The sequence below is a fragment of the Microplitis demolitor genome, chromosome 4 (genome assembly GCF_026212275.2).
Source record: "Microplitis demolitor isolate Queensland-Clemson2020A chromosome 4, iyMicDemo2.1a, whole genome shotgun sequence".
NCBI classification, from domain to species: domain Eukaryota; kingdom Metazoa; phylum Arthropoda; class Insecta; order Hymenoptera; family Braconidae; genus Microplitis; species Microplitis demolitor.
In genome coordinates, this window is record NC_068548.1 from 3,879,496 (window position 1) to 3,900,007 (window position 20,512).

A 20,512-nucleotide genomic window follows, 5' to 3' on the forward strand; every position below is an offset into this window, starting at 1 on the left:
ATGTTTATTTACGTACACAAATTTAGGGTTAGAATACTCAGTTTATGCGCAACGCCTATACGCAGAACCGCGTTTTACCTTTGCGCATGTACAGTTGAGTGACAGAGTGGGAGAACACTTCCCCTGCTGTCGGAGGAGAAATTAAGGGAAGTCAAAGTTACAGAACGAAAAAGTTATAGAGACTCTACTGTAATTAATTCATTACCAAACAAATGCGCATAACATAGCTACTAAAATATCGCAAAAAAGCTAGTGCTAAAATTAACGCTGAAAAAATTTTATATTGAGGAAAATAAATTTAATTTAAAACAAGAAATTTATTGAATAAAATCACAGGAATACTTTAAAAAGTTGTAATTTGTAATTTCCCTTTGTCTAGGTCCAACAAATTAATTCATTTGTTCCCAAATTGTTTTTTTTTTTTTAGTATTTTCGTTTCTATTCCAAATTCTTTTTAATCTTTTGCAGAGCTTTAAACGGATTTATCTAGCTTTATCCGTCCTTTATTTCATTCCTCGATACCTTTTTTTCTTTTTACTTTTAGTTTTATTTGTTTTATCTTATTCTATTTTTATTTAGTTGATAGTTTTTTTTTTAACAAGAAACTCGACGATATGCGGGCAGAAAACGGATATCGGATTTTATCCTTGAACTTTTACTTATTTGAGTATTGCTCATTGTTAAATATCCAATTGAAAATTGCTTTGAATCGAACGTAATCGTGATTCAATATTAAAGATTATTATTATTATTATTATTGAGCAAATATAATGATAATAATTTATACATTACTTTTACACGGAAGACACGGGTAAGATGGTTTTCTATTCCATGATCGCCCCCTCCTTCTGAAAAAAAATGTATATATATTTAAATACATTCATATATAATTATATCATATATATGAACACTACATATAAATACATACAATCAATGCTGCCAGAACGTGCGATATTTTTACCCCCTCCTGCCATTACAGTCAATGCTATTTCACCTCAAGAGGGGGTAAAAATATCGCACGTTCTGGCAGCACTGCATATAATAATTAGTGACGCGAGTCTGACTGATCAGTTTATTATTGACCCTCACGTCATGGTCACAAGATCGTCAACGGAATATTTTATGGATTATACATAGAAAAAGGCTTAATTAGTGAATTTCAAATTTTAACCTCACTTATTATTACTATTTTAAAACTAATATGTTCATAATTTTCTCTAGCCAGAGGTGACTGACCGAATTCATGACCAAACCTAAATTTGTAACTGAAAATGTAATGACGGTCACAAATCACCTAGAATAGAAAATTTTGCGGTGGTCATTTCGCATTTGAACAAAGTGATCTACAACAGTCAACGAATCGTCTTATGACCAAAACTCAAAATGATGATCATTTCGCATCACTTATCATACATATTCATATATTTGATTAAAAAATATGCAAGTTTGTTATTTGTTTGATAATAAACTAATAAAATTCTTAAACAACTTCCCCTTCATATATTTATACTTCGCAACCTGAGTCCGACTATTTTAATAACCTTCTACTTAAAATATAATGAATCTTTGCATCATTTAATTACATGTAGTAGAATCAAATAAAATAACCTTTGCTGCTGATCAAATAGTGAATCACAAATGATTATTTTAATATGCTCGATGTTGTTGACAAAATTTGTTCATGTAAGCTGCGATTTAACGGAGATAAATAACGAGTGAAACGCTAGGTATGCAGCTTCATTGAATTCAAACTAATTTGTACTTTTACCCATTCTCTATCACTATATTTCATCATATATATATATATATTTATGAAAGAGGAATAATCATAAATTCATGCAGCATTCTATATTTAGATTTCATAAATAAATATAGAACATATGTATCTAGTTATATAATATATCACTATAGATGTTGACAATAACCGGAAAAGATATTACCACAACAAACTGTTGGTCGAAAATCATCGATTGTATTTATGCAAAATATCCTTGATTATAATGACGACAATCATTCATTATTTGGTATTTCCGTATAATTAATATGAAGCATAGAGAAATATGGTCCCAATATTATAGTTAGTTTACTTGTTATCAGACACATATAGACATAAATATATACACACAAAAATTATTCTTGTTTAAAATGCTATGGCAATATGGTAAACCCAGACCATGTTGGCCACCTGACGGAAATTGAAATACACTACAACCTGGTTATAAGTTACTGTTAGGGGTTACAGGTAGTGTGGCCAGATAGTGGGATATTTTTGCCCACTCCCATTATTACGCTCTATGCTATTTCACCATGGGAAGGGGCAAAAATATCTCACGATATGGCCACACTAGCGACAGGAGAAAAATTTCTTGAAAATGGTTTCCCCTACTACTAGCTTTTACTCAGCGATCGCTCGGTTTTTTGCATATGTCTGCAGTGGTAGTGACGTTCAAAGTTCCGGAAATCAAAAAAACCAAAAAGTTTATTAAACTGATAGATATTTCCTGCACCATGACCCTCGGGCTAAGAAAAAAAATTAAAATTTAATAAAATGGCGGGGTTTTAAAAAAAAAATTTACCTTCAAATAATTTGAGACTTTTTATTTAAATGTTAGGTAATATATATTTATAGTCCAAACCGATAAATTTCAAAGAAGATAAAAATAATCGTCACCCAAATCTGCATTTATATTAGTATCAAATATTCAGAAAATAAATCAATAAAAGAAATAAAACTGATTAATTGAATAAAATAAAAATTCATAAATATTATTAATAATTTTTTGTTTTATCTGTTTCAGCGACAACGGCAGTAATACTAGGATTATATATTATATTTATATTTAGTATCACCAATAAATTTTACTAGTTTCAGTACTTGCATTAATTTAATGAATAAATAAATATACAAACTGAATAAATGAGTGAATAAAAATAATAATAATAATAATAATAATATAAAATGTGAGATTAAAAAGACTTAAATTTCTATTCTTGTTCTCTACACATTACACTGATATATAATAAACAACGAACCTTAAAAGGTGAACGCGTGTATATATACATATATATACATATATTAATCAGTACTTCTCAAGTCTTCGTGATACTATCCTTTGTATTCTCGATGCTTATAACTTTACGGAATATTGGAAGGATCATCAACAATTCATTACAAGATAATTACCTACTAATAGACAAAGTGTTAAAGTGGTAAAGGAATACAGTGATAATGACAATCTGAGCTCTCGTCTTAGTAGCAATTATAAACTTTGATATTTAATTAATTAAAAAATTTATAATTCTTAAATTAACATTAACAAAGTTATTATTTTAAATATTTTATAATCTATTTTTTTTTTTTTTATTATTTGTAAGTTTAAAAAAAATAAAAATAGTTACGCAACTTTTATAGATAATCCTTCTCTGAGTTTGAATATTATGCGCAAAGTTACACGAATATTGTTTCGAATAAAACACTATTTTTATTTTAAGTCGTTGTTAGAAAAAGATGCTAAAGTAATTAAATTTAAGTAAGATAATTGTAAGCAACGTTAAGAAGAAAAAATTAAATTTAGGAGTGATTTTTTTTTTTGGTGAATAGAAAACTATTTTTCTTTTATTTATAATAGATTTTACTCTGTTATTTATTTACTGTAAGTAGTAAGATTTTGCAAGAAAAAAAAATTAATCCTACCTGTGATTGAAGAGATAAATTCAACAATCACAATTTCATAGCATTCATATAAAAAGTTACATTACATCCACATGAAAACTCGTGTTGCTGTCGCTACTCTCGGCTCATATGACGACATACTTAAGCCTCGTTTTCATGAGAATGTGACATAACCTCAAGCGCATATTGCATCGCTTCGATTGTTGAATAAGTATCATCTTCTTTCACTTGTAGCATAAATTGCTATTGTTTATTTTTGTTTGTTATCTAGTTATAAGCCATGTAGTTACTTGTTTAATAGAAAATTAAATTTATTATATGGTCTGGTTATTAAAATATAAAAAATGAGTCTATTGTTTAATCATAAATTAGAGGTTAAAAAGGTAAATAAATTTATTTTAGTAAATGTCTAGAAGTGGGAGTCGGTATATGGCCTATAGGTTATGTTTCATTCCGTGTAATACACTATATTTTTTTATAATTAACTACATTAGTTATTAAAATTTTAGTATCAGCAGCCCAGGGAAAAATAAAATAGATCTACTTCTCCGGAGATCTGATTTTCACGAAAATTTTAAGATCACGATAGATCTTATAGTTGTCAGGGTTTTCTTCGATATCTATGAAGATTTATGGAAATTCGCGGAAATTTCCGGAGATCTACAGAGACCTCCATAGCCTTTATAAAGAAAATTGATATTTATAACTTCTCAATCTGTGTAGGTCTGCATAGATCTAAATAGATTACTCTATTCAAAAATTTCCATAGAATCCACTCAAATGGGCCAAAAACCGCATAAAACTTTTGAATAGGACATTGAAATTGTAAAATTTTCAAAGATCTGCTGATAATCAATTCTATAGATCTCTTGAAATAACCATAGATCTGAGATCATCTAAAACTCGAGGTTATTGGAGATCTAGAGATCACCATAAGAATAAAATCATTGACGGTCTGCCGAAATCATTAGGTCTTCTAAGATCTATTACGAAATTTAGGTCTAAATTGTTTTTTCCCGGTTAGCCAGCAGAATCAAGTTAATTTAATGGTTATGATGTTAGCACATTACCCAATAAGAACTTTTGAAGTACGCATACATCGCCATTTGTAATTCTTCCCAGAAAGTAAGTCCCCTTCGGGAATTGTCGGAAGTTTTCGGTTTGTAACGTTATTGTGTAGTACCGGCGTGAGATTCGACTTGTTTTCTAATAGTGAGGGTAAAAACCGACGGTGACGTACTCTCTGGGAGAACTTTAAAGACATGCAGCCTAAGTAGCCAAAGCTTCTAGACTATTACAAAAATAAATTCTTCCAAGTTAACAACTGTATATGTGAATAAATAATAATTTAATAATAAATGGAAAGAAACAAATAATTCAATATTAAATACAAGGGACTTGAAAACTTGACACTCTACTTTATTGTATAGAAGAATATGTGATTTATTATCAAATAATAATAACTATCAAATAAATATAGCTAATTTAATAATAATAATAATAATAATAATAATAATAATAATAATAATAATAATAATAATAATAGTAATAATAATAATAATAATAATAATAATAATAATAATAATAATAATAATAAATAATAATAATTATAATAAAAATAATAATAATAATAATAATAATAAACTATTAGTTAGCAATACTAATAAAAATATAAATAAATATTAATGTAATTATATGTGTACTTTAGATAATTTGTGAATATTTTTTAATAGGTTAAAAAAAAAAAAACAAATATGTTATTATATATAATTTTATTTATAAAATTGTTTCAAGAGTTAAATGATATAATAAATTTAATTTAATAAATAAGAGATTATTAATAATAACAAAAAAAAAATATATATATATATATAAAATAATGAAAAAGTGCGTGTAGGATGAATGCTTAAGTGAATGATCGTAATAAATACAAAATGAAATAAAATTCTTGTAGAAACTTGTAATACTTCTTTTTTGACTATATATTTAATAAAAAAAAAAAAAAAAGAAAAAGAAAAACAAAGTTACTATTAAAAAGTAATTTGCGCTTCTTTGTTTTGTTAAATTTTTCGTAAAAGACCATAAGTCATTAAAGTTTAAATTTTTATTGAAAAATGTATTTTTAAAAATTTTCCTACTAATTGTATATTTTTTTTGTACTTGCAAATTTTTTTTTTTTTTAATATATATAAATATAGATGCATATATACATATAGATATATATATATGAAGTTTTGACGTATGTAAAAGAAAAAAAACTTTGTAAATATTGTTTTCCATTAACGAGACTTTGAAATAAGTGTGTATTCTATTTCCGCTTGATTGAATTTTTCTTTATTGTCGACATTTTCTTGTCGGCGTTTATAGAAAGAAAAATAAAGAAAAAGTGAAAACAAAATATTTAAGAAATATTATTACAAGAAAAAAAAAACATTCTATCATACTGAAAATTTTGTTGTATTCATGTGAAATTTATGTTTTTCATTTGAAAAATGCAATAAAAAAAATTTTAACATTAAATTTGGTTTTATTAATTATTTGACAATAGTATTCGAAGTACATGGTTACAGAATTTCCTGAATATAAAATTCCATATTTAGTAGATTTTACAAACTGAGAAAATTAAAATGCGCTGTAAACTAGATTTAATTTATTCAAGCAAAACAGCTTTCGCTCAAGCATTCAGTCTTGTTGAATATGAGCCAACGACGGCTGCGATGAATACTCTAAATGCATATTTTTCCAACAGATATTTTTTTTTCTCACTGTAGAAATTTTCCCGCTGTATTTATTCTCATAGAACAACTTTTAGAAAATTATAACATAATATGTCTCAATTCCACAAGTCGCTTCCAAAACTATCATTAGTCCAAAATTTCCCATTCAAAAGCATTAAAAAGTATTTAAAATTTTTTTTTCTTATCCTTTCAAATCGTTTCTTTTAATAAGGGTATAAGGCTTAAAAATGCTTACACTGATTAAAAACTCCAATTCAATTTGATATGAAACTCAATCATGAACTCGGGTGCGTTCCGATTAACTGATTAAATTTCGATAGGAAAAAAATATTCATTATTTTTTTCCGAGCACTCGGCGCGATACCGACATGGTCTGGGTTCGATTCCCAGTTCGGGCTATCTATATTTTTCTCAATTTATCTATAAATTGTCTTATTGCGAAGGTTTGCATGTTTAGGTTTCGACTATATTTAAAATTGGTGGTTGAATCTGATTAGAATTTTTCAGTTGGATTCAAACAAAGTTTTTATTCAGGGTAGTTATAGCTTCTAAAATACAGTGGGGTAAGTTGATTAGCCTAGACAACCCGGTTTATTTAAATTGTGAGTATAACCTGATTTTTTTTTAATTTCTTGTATTTTTTATATGAATTATTTTATTGTCGACTAGAAAAAGTTGACTTTAAGGTAAAATGGGCAAAAATGGTCTGAATAAAATTTCTTTTTCTAACAAATTTTTTATTACCCGGTGTTCGGGCTGATTAACTTCCCCACCTTTTGATCTTCTCGAAAATAAACAATTCGATTTTCGAAAATCGCACCCTGAAATTTTTCTTTTTGAAATTTTCAATTTCCATCGCGACAAAATAAAAAAAAGTAAAATTCTACTTTTGCAAAAAAGTCGCAACAAAAAATTAAAACTAAAAATTGATGTTTTCCATAAAATCTGATTTAAAAAATTTTTCATTTTCTTCCGAGTAATTTTTCAGTCTCTTAATAATAAAAAAAAAAAAAAAAAATAAATAAATAAAAAATAAAGTTCAATTAATATGACCATAATTTACAGCCTTTTAATTTAAAATTTTTAAATTTATTAAACGCATTAATTTATTTTAAGAGACAAAATTTTTTATTAAAATAAAAGAATAAGACCAAAAAATTTTGACTGAAGAAAAAGAACAAAGACGAGTACTAATAAAAGAATAAAAATTAAATTTGCAGTAGTTCGTAAGTACCTCCTTTTCTTTAAAAAATTTTTTATTTTTTTATTGCAGAAACTAGATCTTAACTTTAGAGCAAAAAATACTGAATGTCTAATAAGCGCTTTTTACTTTTTATCTTTAATTTATATTTAAACTTTCTTTAAATCTCCAATGTCATTTAGTTATTTATTTCTTCTGTTTTAACGGAAGGACATTTATTATTATTTATTAACTGGCTTTCTTTTTGGTCATCAAAAATGAATTTAAAGAAAAATAAGCATTTAAACAAAAAAAAAAAATAAGTAAGACTTTGTTAAGATGGTAAAAAAAAGGGATTTAGTATAAGATAGGAATGAAAGAGATGACAAAAAATGAAACAAAAGAATGTAAAATAATGAAAACAAAAAAATAAATAAATAATAGAGACAAACGCACGCCCGCAGCTGAAACGAATTCTTGAGCCAAGATAATTTAAAACATTTCCCTTTTCCTCCCACTCATCTCTACTTTACTTTGTCTACTTCTAACTAAACGTACTTCTGAGTTCATCTAGCTCGAAATCTTTCAACTCGAAACTTGAACCCGCATTTTCAGTGCCAGTTTCTCTAGGCTTTTCTCTTGGCAATTTATACAAAAGAAAATATAGAGATGGTGGAGAAATAAAAATGTTAATTTCAATTTTGAGAAAATAATTTTCCGTTGGTCAATAATTTGTAGGTTAGCTTGGTAAATTGAAAAAGGTAATAATTTTAAAAATGTCGATTCAGTGAAACCTTAACATTAATGCTTTCAATAAAATCCATGTGGAAATCCGGCGTCCAATACTTTTCTACAGTTTTTTTCTAATGAATTCATATGGATTCTTATGTATGACTTCGGAATGAAAAATTCTTTCAATGGATTACCTGGGAAAATATAAAAAGTTATGAATTTTCATGATGTTTTTAGCTAGCAAATGGTTAACGTTAATTAATAATAAAAATTTATTGTTCAATTAATTTTAAATTCAAAAATTAGGACACCGCAATTTCTTATAATATTGATAATATCTGTGATTCGGAACAAATATATATGTATATACAAATATACTACGACTTATAACAGAGTTTGCTGAGCAAAAAATTAAAATTTTGAAATAAATTGCTGTCAACTTGACTTCCAAACTTTTGACATCAATATGAATACAACTTTAATCAGAAGATGACATCGATTTACTACCACAATCTGGAGATAAATCGACACAAATATAGCAATCAAGTTGCTCTGATAGCAAGACTCTGGTCAGAAAGTTTGCGTCAATTAGTTGCGATCAAGTTGACAACAACTCCAGCATTTGTAACTGTTAACTACAAAATGTTGCTAATTCTCTGCGAAAATAAAAAGCAACTTTACGTCAACTAATTGAATGCCAACTTTTGTCATCAACTTTATCAATAAGTTAACGTCCAATTGCTGTCAACTTATACAAATGTCAGCTTTCACATGGAACTTGGCAACAAATTGCAATAGCAAGTTGTCAGTAACTTGCCATCAACTCTGCTACCAGAGTTGAAATTACGAAAAACAGTCATAAGTTGACATCAATTTACCCAGAGAGTTGTCATCAATCTCTAGCCGCAATATGAAGTCAATTTCGCCGAGAAACTTTCTATCAAATTTTTGGCAACTTTTTGCTCACTCATCTACGGCATCCAATTTAACATCAAACTGCTATCAACTTTTGGCACCCCAATGTGTTACACAAATGTTGGCATCCATGTTCAACCACAAGTTTGCATCAAACTACGTACAAATGGCTGCCAAGAGTAATAAAATTCAAAAATAGGCCACATAAATTTCTAGCTTACCAACCATAAGTCAAAAACCAATCATACATCGCCACCTCTCGACATTTTTCCGCATTCTTTTCCATTTTCGCACTGCTGATAACTTTTACCCAGTAATTCGTGAAAATTTTTTTAACCTTCATCACATCAGTAACAATTTTTTTTATTTTTAAATAAAATAATATAAAAAAAAGTTCAGTATATTAATCGACTTACGTATATCGATTAATTACAATATCGATATAAAACCCATCTGTTAAGTCACCAACCCAAAATGACATCCGTATAACTTTTTTTAGTCCATTGGTTACTTGAATACAAAAATATTTATAACAATAATAATAATAACAATAATTGTCATACAGTGATAGTTTAAATCAAGTGAAAAAATTAATCAACCTAAAAATTATTCTGGTCAATTATTATCCAAATAGTATCAATACTAATAATTAAAAATTTAACAATAACAATGGAAATAAATACTGAGTCATTACAAATTTCAACTTAAACGTCACCAGTGACAGGTGGTGGTAAATATATAATAAAAAAAAAATGTCATTCATTTCTCTCTCATTAATACAAAGTGCCATTTTGCTATAAATATATATCGAAAAAAAAAAAATTTTTCGTTAAAAAAAAAAAAACAACTAAATTATTAAAATAAAAAAAAAATTTTTATCTGTGATGAGTGACTCGGAACAGCGGCAACTGCACGTGCCTTATCGAGAGTATCAAAGTCAAAGTATTAATTATAATCATCAAGGATTACTATCAGCAACTGGATCATCAGTTACGTCAGGTGGTTTTATTGAAACTGATGCATTAGTTGATCTCTCAATAACACCACCATCGTCATCGTCACTATTAACGTTAACACCAGGACCAGTACCAGGACCAGGAGCCGTTGCAGGAACAGGAGCATTATCACCATCATCATTACTATTGTCATCACCAGCAAATACTAAATCATCGTACACTAATACGCCAGTGGCAACAGCTGGGGTATCAACTATTGGAACTATTTCAGGAGCGACAACAAGTAATAATAACGATACTGATTTATTGCCGGACGTTGATTTTGCACCGAATTTAAGCAACGAAATACACGTAATCATTGATTCGCCGGGTATTGACCGGGAGAGTCAGCCTCTCCTTGGTCGTCTTGAACTTGATGTTACGTTTAATAGATTTCCAGGTAAATTTATATTTATATGTTATCATTTTTGGTAAAGTAATCTTTTGGATGGAGATAAGCGATAACGTGAATGCCCGAGAAAAATTTATCTTCAGATTTTTATACCGAATGATTTCCTAAAAAGTAACAAATTTTTTTTCGAGTAGTGTAGGTTTTCAAAATTCAATTGGAAATCGAAAAAATTGTTGACAAACTGAGTCAGGTTTTGTGAAATGTTTTTGAGAATTAGATTGAATATTTTATACTCTGTATTACAAAACTTTAGTTAATTTTTTATAAAGTCGCTTATTTTAAATTCTCGAACTATGATATTTTTTTTTTTTTTTTGAAAATTAAAACAATTGTGCTCGCATAATTTCGAGAAAAATTTTATTAAAAATAGTTTGAAATTTTTCCGGGTAGTTTTCTTAAAATAGCGTCCGTGTTAGTTGACACGCTATTGCTTATCTACATCCAATTATCAACCCTCTATCAGTATCCAGCTTCCCTGTATATTTATATTTTATTTTATAAATAATTATTTAGTTTTTCAACTGACTAGGGGGTTTTATTGTTAAACTAGTAAAGTATGTGATGGATAATCAAGAGAGGCTGAATACTGGTATTTCGTTGCTAATTTTATTATTTTTATTTTTACATTTATAAGATTATTTTTATCAATAATTATAATTATACGTATTGACATTAAGTTTAATATACATTTTGTTGTCTTATATTCATGATAATTATTTAAAATGAACGAATCATAGTTTCATGGATAAAATTTATTCTTATTATTTAATGTTATGTATAATTTCTTTGCAACACCTTTGAAAGTTCAATTTCCGTGCGCTGTAAGTCGTGTCAAAAGCGCCAAATATATTCAGCCTTAACTATACATTTTACTTAACCGCACTTGTGCGTTAAATAGCCTATAACTTTACAGTTTTAACTTTACTATACTAACGTAGCAATAAGATGTCACGACCAGTGACTTTATTTAATTTTGCTCTCTATAACTAACGATGTGATTGTACTTGAAGCGAGTGAAACGCCACTTCACGTTGCGACAACGCATTACTTTTTGTCGCTCATGTGATATGTATCGTATACGATAGACAACTTAATATCCTTGAAAAATTTGATTTAAAATAAAATTTTAATTTTTTACTTGTCGAAAATTGAACTTTCATAGCAGGGTTTGCAAAAAATAATGTATCCTACAGATGGACTAAGAAACGAACATGACAATCCTGATCACGGCATTCGCTTTAAGGTTATGATGCACTGACATGAGGACACGTCCTCATATCAATGCATCATAAGCCTTACGCTCATGTCGCGACAACATGATTGTCAAATAATTCGCTCCTTAGTTCACATGTAGCATAAACTACTATTATATATATTCTAAAGTCCAATCTCTTGTTGGATGACAATAAATAATTCCCTCCTTTTTGTACATATCGCATAAAATGCACTATTATTATTTTTTTAGATGACCCACAATTTTCTGAACTTGTCTGGCAAGCTGAGTGTGCGATAGACAATGGCATTTATCCAGAACGTATTTATCAAGGCTCTAGTGGTAGTTATTTCGTTAAAAATCCATCAGGAGTAAGTTAAATATATTAATTATCTATTTATTATTATAACCTAATAAATTATTAAGGATATCAATAAATTAATTGACTTGATTTATTTTTTTCATAGAAAATAATAGGTGTATTTAAACCAAAAGATGAGGAACCATATGGGAGATTAAATCCCAAATGGACAAAATGGATGCATAAATTATGTTGCCCTTGTTGTTTTGGACGAAGTTGTTTAATACCAAATCAGGGTTACTTGAGTGAAGCCGGTGCAAGTTTAGTCGATCGTAAATTAGGTCTTGGTGTTGTTCCAAACACACGTGTTATTAAACTTGTCAGTCGAACGTTCAATTACCCGAGAATTGATAGACAAAAAACACGAATGAAACAAGCCATAATGGATCAGTTTCCAGCAGTTGGATCACAATTTAAACGTATCGGCTTACCACCTAAAATCGGATCATTTCAATTATTTATGGATGGTTACAAAGATGCTGATTACTGGCTAAGAAGATGGGAGAGTGATCCATTACCTACTAAATTAGCGCGTGATTTTCAATTACAATTTGAACGTCTTGTTATTCTAGATTACATTATTCGAAATACTGATCGTGGTATGTTGTTTGTTTTATTATATACTATACAACCTAGTTATAAGCTACTTCCTCTATATTACGAAATTATTTCTGCGAATTTTTATATGTTAATCAAGTATGTACGTAAATTCATTCCCGTAGTGTTCTTTATAGTACCGATTTAGTTAAGTAATTAAAAATTAATACTAACTTATTGAAAAATGAATTTATTTGGCTGAAGACAGAGATCCAGATGGCGGTGCGCGAGTGCTACAATTGTAACACAATACAGTCGCGATTAGAATACAAAATGAAAATGTAATTTCTATTGAAGTACTTTTATTATTCTCTTTCAATAAGTACTATTACACTTACCAAATTCATAAGATCAACTATTTTTAATACATTTGAATCAATAACATTATAAATAATTAAATATTTATATTAAACATATAACGCACGTGTTAATCACATTGTTTACTATACGTCCATATAAGCCCAGGTTAGACACATTGCGCATCGAGTTCGCGCTGGTCCGCTGGTGGCTCTGAGTGTTCCAATTGCAACATTTTTAGGTGTTCCAATTGATGCCATTCGCTCACTTAATAATAAAAATCGAATAATAACAAAACAATGGAAAAATTGGTATAAAATGCTATCATATATTATTCTCAGTATATCTATTAAAGTATTGATACAAGCCCCACATCATAATATTAAAATACAAAACTGTTATTCAAAAAGTTGTGAGATATGAAAAAAAAATTTTCACGGATATTTTAAAGAACTTTGAATATTTGAATATTGGAACACGATTAAAAGCTAAAACTTTTATCCTTCTCATAAATTAATGTTTTAAACAAGTTACAAGAAAAGAAACAATGATTTTTATTTTGTTAGTCATCTGTCGAGTGTTTCAATTGTCCCTATTGTCTACTAAAATATATATACAGTTAATTTTTTGTTCCAGGCAATGATAACTGGTTAATAAAATATGATCCAGCAGCGGCAAAGACGATAGAAGGCGGTGAAGTTAAAATAGCAGCTATTGATAATGGCTTAGCGTTTCCATTTAAACATCCAGATTCATGGCGCGCTTATCCTTATCACTGGGCATGGCTCAGCCAAGCTAAACTACCGTTTAGTGATGTAACACGTGAACTTGTTTTGCCACAACTATCTGATCAAAACTTCATTCAAGATCTCTGTGATGATTTGTATCATTTATTTAAGGTAATACGGGTTCGACACCCATGTCACTTAACTGCATTAAATAACTATGACGTTGACAGCATTATTTTCAGAGTATTAAGAGATTTATTAAAACGATAAAAATAAATATGCTAGTAATTATTTATATAATTCTTATTAATGTTATTACAGCAAGACAAAGGATTTGACAGGCATAATTTTGACAGACAGATGAGCGTTATGAGAGGGCAAATATTAAATCTACAACAAGCGCTTAAAGATGCTAAAAGTCCAGTACAACTGGTACAAATGCCGGCTGTGATTGTTGAAAAGTAATTATTTAAATATACATATGTTCTAATTATTACTTTTTTTTTTTTTACATTAAATCAACAAAAATTTAATCTAACAATTTTTTAACACAAAACTTCTAACTACGCATTGAACAAGAGGTTTTTATTTCACTAAAAATTTAAATGAATGTATTTGTTTTTTATTACAGAGCCAAAGGGAATGGAGCACCAAAATTATTTTCATTCTCGGATACTTTTACACAGCGCTTCCAAAATAAAAGTCCATTTTTTTCCTGGTGTTGAAAAACAACTCAACATTAATTACCATCAATGATTAAAACGGATATTTAATATCGATACGAATTAATTTATAACAAAAAAAAAATTATGATTATTTATATTATCACTATTATTAATAATAATTAACACACAGAAAGAGACCTTCCAACAAATTTAATATTTATTGATCTGGTGATAATTATTATTTTTATTATTTTTTTCTTTATAGTAATTTTTCTAGAACATCGAATTATTTTTTGAATAATTAAATAGAAAAAAAACAACAATTATTATTGTCTATCTTAGTCATCAATTTATTTTCTTGTAATATTACTTTTTGCACACTTCAACCGCGAAGTGCTGAGTGTGATCTACTCTTGCTTAAACTTTTTTTTTTTTTTTTAAATAATTATTCATATTGTAAACAGTAAGATATACATCACATAAAATAAATAAATAAATAATTTGTATACATCACAAATCCACGAAGAATTAATGAACCAAAAACAGAGTAAAAAAAAAGTAATTAGTTGCAAATATAATTATATTGAGAAATTAATTTAATTAACTTTTAAAAATATTTATATCATTTTAATTAGTTTAAAATTAAAATAAATAAAAATATTCTAATAAATTGTAGAATTATTGTGCCAATTTATTATACAGTTATTATAATAATAATATGCAATTTTAAATATATTAGGGGTTGTTAAATTTATTAATGAAAAAAAAAAGCGATTTTTTCGTCTCGTTAATTTGTTTGTCACGGAACTAACCTCAAATTACTTTGTTTCGACTGAGGAAACAAACATTAAAAATTGAAGTTTAAACAATTCACCAAAAGAAGAACATGGAAAGAAAATTCTATTAAAATTTACGATGTTACGATTAACATCATAATCGTAGACTATACTTTTATTAGCATCAATTTTCAAATGTTTTATTTATAAAATTTACTATGCAGGTTACATTTTTTTTTACTATTTAACCTCGTAATTTACACAAAGACTTTTTGGATTAAACATTATTTAAAAAATTACAATATTAACATCGTAAAAGGAGTAAAATAAAAGCTACAATTTAAAAATTATATTCCTATATTTATCTTTCTACAGTAGAGTCTCTATAACTTTTTCGTTCTGTAACTTTGACATCCCTTCATTTCTCCTCTGACAGCAGGGAAAGTGTTCTCCCACTGTCACTCAACTGTATATGCGCAAATTTCATAATATAATTCTTTCGTAATATTACCAAAGAGTACACTTTTTAATAGGATTCATATTTGAACCAGTAGGGCATCCAAAGTCTGCAGAAAACTCTGGGATATTTGAAAGTGTTCCAATTAAACGAACATCCCCCGGTGCATGATTATCGTTTCTATTCCTGCGCGAACTTTTATTTTTTTCGTTACTTGGACACCAGAAATCCGCAAAAGATATCCAAAATAATTGATCAGACGTATATGGCAATTCAGGTAAGCTTTTTTCTTCTCCATTTTTAGAGACCCAATTTTTGTATGCTAAATAGGATATTCTTGTACCAATAATGTCAGCAATATTTTCATTGAGAGTAATGGTGCCATTAACCTAGTAAATTTATATCTTTTTAATATAACTTTTAAAATTAAAGAAAACGTATCAGTAATAAATATCATACTTTTAATTTAGTTTGGACATCAGTATAATTATTGTACTGTTCAATAAAACAAGCTACTTTTTTGTTGTACGTATTATTGGTGTAAATAGACCACCAATCAGAAGCTTTGCCATCTTTATCAAATTTTCTTCCGCTATTATCGAAACCGTGAATTATTTCATGACCAATTATCGAACCAATTTTACCATAATTCATATAATTAGGGCGATTATTGTTGTAGAATTCATTTTGTAATATTCCAGTTGGTATAGCTATGAATGTATAATAGAAATTATTAAAAAATTTTATGCAATTCATGCGCGAAGAATACGCCGTTGACGCATGATCTTTTTTGATTGGTCAATAGTGTGATTCAAAATATTTGAAAAACTGCATAGAAACCAATAAAATTCTATACACGGTAAAAAAATTATAGTTGCTACAACAGCAGCTGTAGTTGAGGTTACTACAAGTTAGAGTAAAGAAATGCTAACTACAACTTGGAATAACCTCAACTACGTGCAATAACGTTAGTACTATACATGTAGTATCCTTTACTACTGATTGGAGTATTCCCCTGATTAAAAGAAACGATTTGCAATGTTAAATATCCATAAGAAGGGCGATTCAAAAGTACTCAAAGTATTCAAAAGTATTACAAAATATTTAAATTTTTTTTTCTAATTGTTTTAAATCGTTTCTTTAAATAAGGGTCGCTACTTTTTTTTTTCCTTATTGGCTATCGTTCCAATTGGGCCACGGACCAGTAGTACTCGCTACTATTGTGGTCCCAGTAAGAGAATGGACCTCGGAAATTGCCCCCACTACCGAACATTTATAAACTGCGCATGCGTAGAGAAAAGTGGGAGAACATTTAGTGCATAAAACATCCAGAGTGGGAGTAAAAACCGACGACACTCGAAGTTTATTCTCTTGTTGGGAAGTTGGGATAACAACACAATGTTTTACTACAATATTGTGGTTAGAAGAACCCTTGTTTAAAAATATTGATTGACAAGAATTAAAAATGATGAAATTCGAATTCTTTTCAATAATTTTAATTCTTTTGTTTGTATATATAGATATACAGTTCGTACAGTCACCGCTTCTCAATTCTTTTCAATCAGTATTTTTAACCATGGTTCAAAAACCCCTGAAGGGACCATAATTTTTTTCCGTGCATGGTTTTTGTTATTTTTGATTGGATTTCATTGAAATTTTTGGATCGATTAAAAATTTTCAGACTGGAGGTTATAAAAAATTATAAAATAAATAAAATCGTACCAATTTGATTAAGACGAGGTAAATAATACGCATTAACAAACATTGGCGAATAAAATTTCGTCCAATATTCCAACATATCTAGTTCACTTAATAGTCTATTATACCATTGCTTCCTCTCAAATAGTTTCAAATTTAAAATATTTTCCAAATAATTATCGTCAATATCAATATAAAGATTTTCATAAAAATCGTCCAATTTTTCATCATTGAGAATTTTATCTGGATAACCAATCAAACTTTTTATATTATTAGCCTTTTCAATAGCATGCTTTTTAGTAACATCGTCGATCCAATCAACATCCTTTAATGTATTTATCAAATAATCCTTTATGTTGTTCACCATTTCAATAATATTGTCTTTAATATTATCATCAAAATAATTTTTAACATACAAGTAATTAACACCTAACTTCAAAGTTCTTTTTACTATTTTTACACACGCTTTCGGTCTTGATAAAGTTTTGAAATGCTCATTTATTTTACTCTTGTACTTATCATGTTGTTCTTTCATTTTTTCATTCAGATGAGGCGCAGAAAATTGAACTATTTTCCATATTAGATAGTTAGCAACAACTTCTTTGGGCGTACGAGATAGTACTTTTTCAAGCTTTGATATATAAGTTGGATCATAAACGTAATAAGTTAAATTTTTAGTAGATAATCCGTATAATTGTAAAGTTCCGCTGATAAATTTGTTCCAATTTATTGTAGGCCAGTTTTTTACTAAATCATTAATAGTCGTTATGTTCAAGAAGTGATAGTCTTCATCAGATGATATCTATAAAATAAATAAATTGAGCTCTTTTCTAATGAATCATTGAAAAATCCTAAAATACCACTGATTGAATAGCAATGTACAGACGAATCCCATTAACTAACATAGTAGATGTAAGAGCGCATGCGTGTAGAATTTACTCTTTGAAAGAGAAGGGGCATTCGATAAGTAAGAATTTCCAAGAAGTTTCCGATCCTCCATTGACTATCGTCATATTTTATGGAATTCGACTGTACAGGACTTTTACATACATCTATAAGAATCTACTGTTTTTTAAAACAGGATAACTTAAATTTCTAAATATGCAGAGCTAATTTTTTCGCAAAACCTGCAACAATTGAACAATGAATTCGATGCTACTTACTCTAGAAAGTGTCCCTTCAAATATGACAACTTTGATAAGATCACGTTCAGCTTTTGTTCGATTTGCTCCCAGTAAAACAGCAATATTGACCATATATTCATGATAAGCTTGGATATTTTTATGAGAAAGTCTTTGGGAAAATATCTCATTCGTAAATTCAAAAAAAGGCCTCAACATCTGTCAAGAATTTAAAATGGCATATAATAATTGAATTTGAATTTCTGATCTTTTATAATAAAATTAGATTTTGAAAAAACATTTTATACATACAGATATTTCCACTTGAGTTTTATTCATATATTGAGGTTGAATACTCAAATTTATTAAATTACTTCCGTCAAAACCTATTTTCCTAGATTTAATCGTTAGTTTTATCCAATCAAAATTAGAATAATCCGACTTTTCACTGATAAGAACAGGCCAATTATCAAGACGCTTTAAAATTTTCTTTAAAGGTTCCAATCCTTGATTTTCAATTTTAGCTTAAGATATTATATAAACACATTATTTATTAATTTAGCTCATATTTATGAATCTAAGAAATATTACTATTAACTGATAAATAAAAGTAATCATACTTGTATTAATACAACTATTGTATAAATTTCCAATTAACTCAGCAGATTTTGATTTATTATTGAATGTATTCGAGTGCATTATTAAATTATTTATCTGACGATTTATGGACGAAAGTGTATTTTTCGATGGATTCTTAAATCGATTTATTGATTTGAAGTGTCTTTTATACTTATTATCATAATTACCACACGCAAATTCATAAAAATTGTCACATGGTTTAACATTTAGATTTTGATTTTTAAGAATCTTTGCAGCTGAAATGTAGAATATGAAATTAATTATGTTTATATTGGAGTGTAATGAAAAAAATCAAAGTTTCTTAAAGTATAAGATGTAATCATGTATGATCATGTCTAACAAGGTACGATCACATATGACAATGTCTGATACCATATATGATTATGTCGATCATATATGATCATGCTTGATCATATATACTCATGTCTGATCATATATATTCATGCTTAACCATATATGACAGTGTTTGATTGTATGTAAAATCATATATGACTATGTCCGACATCATATATAACTATATATAATCATGATTGACCATATGTGACCATGTCTGATCATATATGACAGTAAATGATTTTATGTAAGATCATATATGGTCATATGTGATATTATATATAAATATATGCGACTAAATATGATATTATGTCTTGCTATTTATAATTATCTACTATCTCACATGAAAAAAGCTCATATCTCTGATATAAGCTCATATCAGATCATACTTATATATGGTCATATCTGAGTATGGTTACCCGAAATCGACTTGAACTAAAACATCTTAGTATTTATACACTTACCGGTTTGTAAACGTTCTATTGCGTATTCAGAAGATGTGTATTGATCATTTGATACTAAAACCAATAATTACGAATTGATAATCATAATAAGCCTTACATAAAAAATCTGCACAATTATGTAAAAAGGAAAACTTTTGGCGATTATATATAATACTTACCTCGATTAGTGAGTACAGAATCATCTAAAGCATTTACATTTTTTGCAGAACTAGCATCCAAAAAAATTATAAAAATTATCAAGATCAAACCATTCTTGAATTTTCGACAATAGTATTCCTCATGTAACTCCCTTCATTATTTTAAAGTCATATCACAAACAAAAACTTTATTTTAATGAATATAGATTACGATATAAATAATATATATTCATATAAATTAGTACTTACGACATATTTCAAGTGATAGTAAAAAGTACTCAATGCTTCGCGATTGAATTTATAATTTAAATAATTTAGGATTATAAAAATTCGTATAAAACTTAATAAATCACTTTCAAAAAGATAAATAACAGTGACGTA

The 20,512-nt window shown here is 28.0% G+C and overlaps 3 protein-coding genes across 6 annotated transcripts in view; 2 read left to right on the top strand and 1 right to left on the bottom strand.

Annotated features, from left to right (window-relative positions):
* Nucleotides 1-5,149, top strand: part of LOC103574876 (suppressor of lurcher protein 1) — a 331,756-nt gene extending 326,607 nt beyond the window's left edge. For all 3 annotated transcript variants that reach the window (XM_014442139.2, XM_053738735.1, XM_053738733.1), the window contains exon 13: nucleotides 2,799-5,149. In XM_014442139.2, coding sequence (XP_014297625.2) covers nucleotides 2,799-2,866 — 68 coding nt within the window. In that variant the 3' untranslated portion in view covers nucleotides 2,867-5,149. The remainder of the gene's footprint in view (nucleotides 1-2,798) is intronic.
* A 4,398-nt stretch (nucleotides 5,150-9,547) lies between these two features.
* On the top strand, nucleotides 9,548-15,069 carry LOC103574870 (phosphatidylinositol 4-kinase type 2-alpha). Of its 2 annotated transcripts, none has more exons than XM_014442179.2 (6): nucleotides 9,548-10,633; nucleotides 12,111-12,229; nucleotides 12,326-12,818; nucleotides 13,750-14,012; nucleotides 14,163-14,302; nucleotides 14,473-15,069. In XM_014442179.2, the coding sequence occupies exons 1-6, from the start codon at nucleotides 10,123-10,125 to the stop codon at nucleotides 14,564-14,566; spliced, it is 1,620 nt and encodes a 539-aa protein (XP_014297665.1). In that variant the 5' UTR covers nucleotides 9,548-10,122; the 3' UTR covers nucleotides 14,567-15,069. The 2 variants fall into 2 exon arrangements, with proteins under 2 accessions (XP_014297665.1, XP_014297666.1); XM_014442180.2 differs by having other exon boundaries at nucleotides 9,548-10,477.
* A 181-nt stretch (nucleotides 15,070-15,250) lies between these two features.
* LOC103574868 (neprilysin-2) lies at nucleotides 15,251-20,464 on the bottom strand. Its single transcript, XM_008554415.3, has 9 exons — nucleotides 20,381-20,464; nucleotides 20,153-20,283; nucleotides 19,995-20,048; nucleotides 19,179-19,433; nucleotides 18,871-19,082; nucleotides 18,601-18,777; nucleotides 17,462-18,239; nucleotides 16,199-16,449; nucleotides 15,251-16,128 (listed from the first exon to the last, which is right to left on the bottom strand). The coding sequence occupies exons 1-9, from the start codon at nucleotides 20,383-20,385 to the stop codon at nucleotides 15,790-15,792; spliced, it is 2,202 nt and encodes a 733-aa protein (XP_008552637.2). The 5' UTR covers nucleotides 20,386-20,464; the 3' UTR covers nucleotides 15,251-15,789.
* Between the last annotated feature and the right edge of the window lie 48 nt (nucleotides 20,465-20,512).

Coding starts and splice junctions, on each gene's coding strand:
- LOC103574870 (XM_014442179.2), top strand. CDS start 10,123: ATGAGTGACTCGGAACAGCGGCAACTGCACGTGCCTTATCGAGAGTAT. Junction 12,819..13,749: donor TATTCGAAATACTGATCGTG/GTATGTTGTTTG, acceptor TTTTTGTTCCAG/GCAATGATAACTGGTTAATA. Junction 14,303..14,472: donor CCGGCTGTGATTGTTGAAAA/GTAATTATTTAA, acceptor TTTTTATTACAG/AGCCAAAGGGAATGGAGCAC.
- LOC103574868 (XM_008554415.3), bottom strand. Junction 19,434..19,994: donor AATAGAACGTTTACAAACCG/GTAAGTGTATAA, acceptor TCTACATTTCAG/CTGCAAAGATTCTTAAAAAT. Junction 16,450..17,461: donor ACCTCGTCTTAATCAAATTG/GTACGATTTTAT, acceptor ATACATTCATAG/CTATACCAACTGGAATATTA.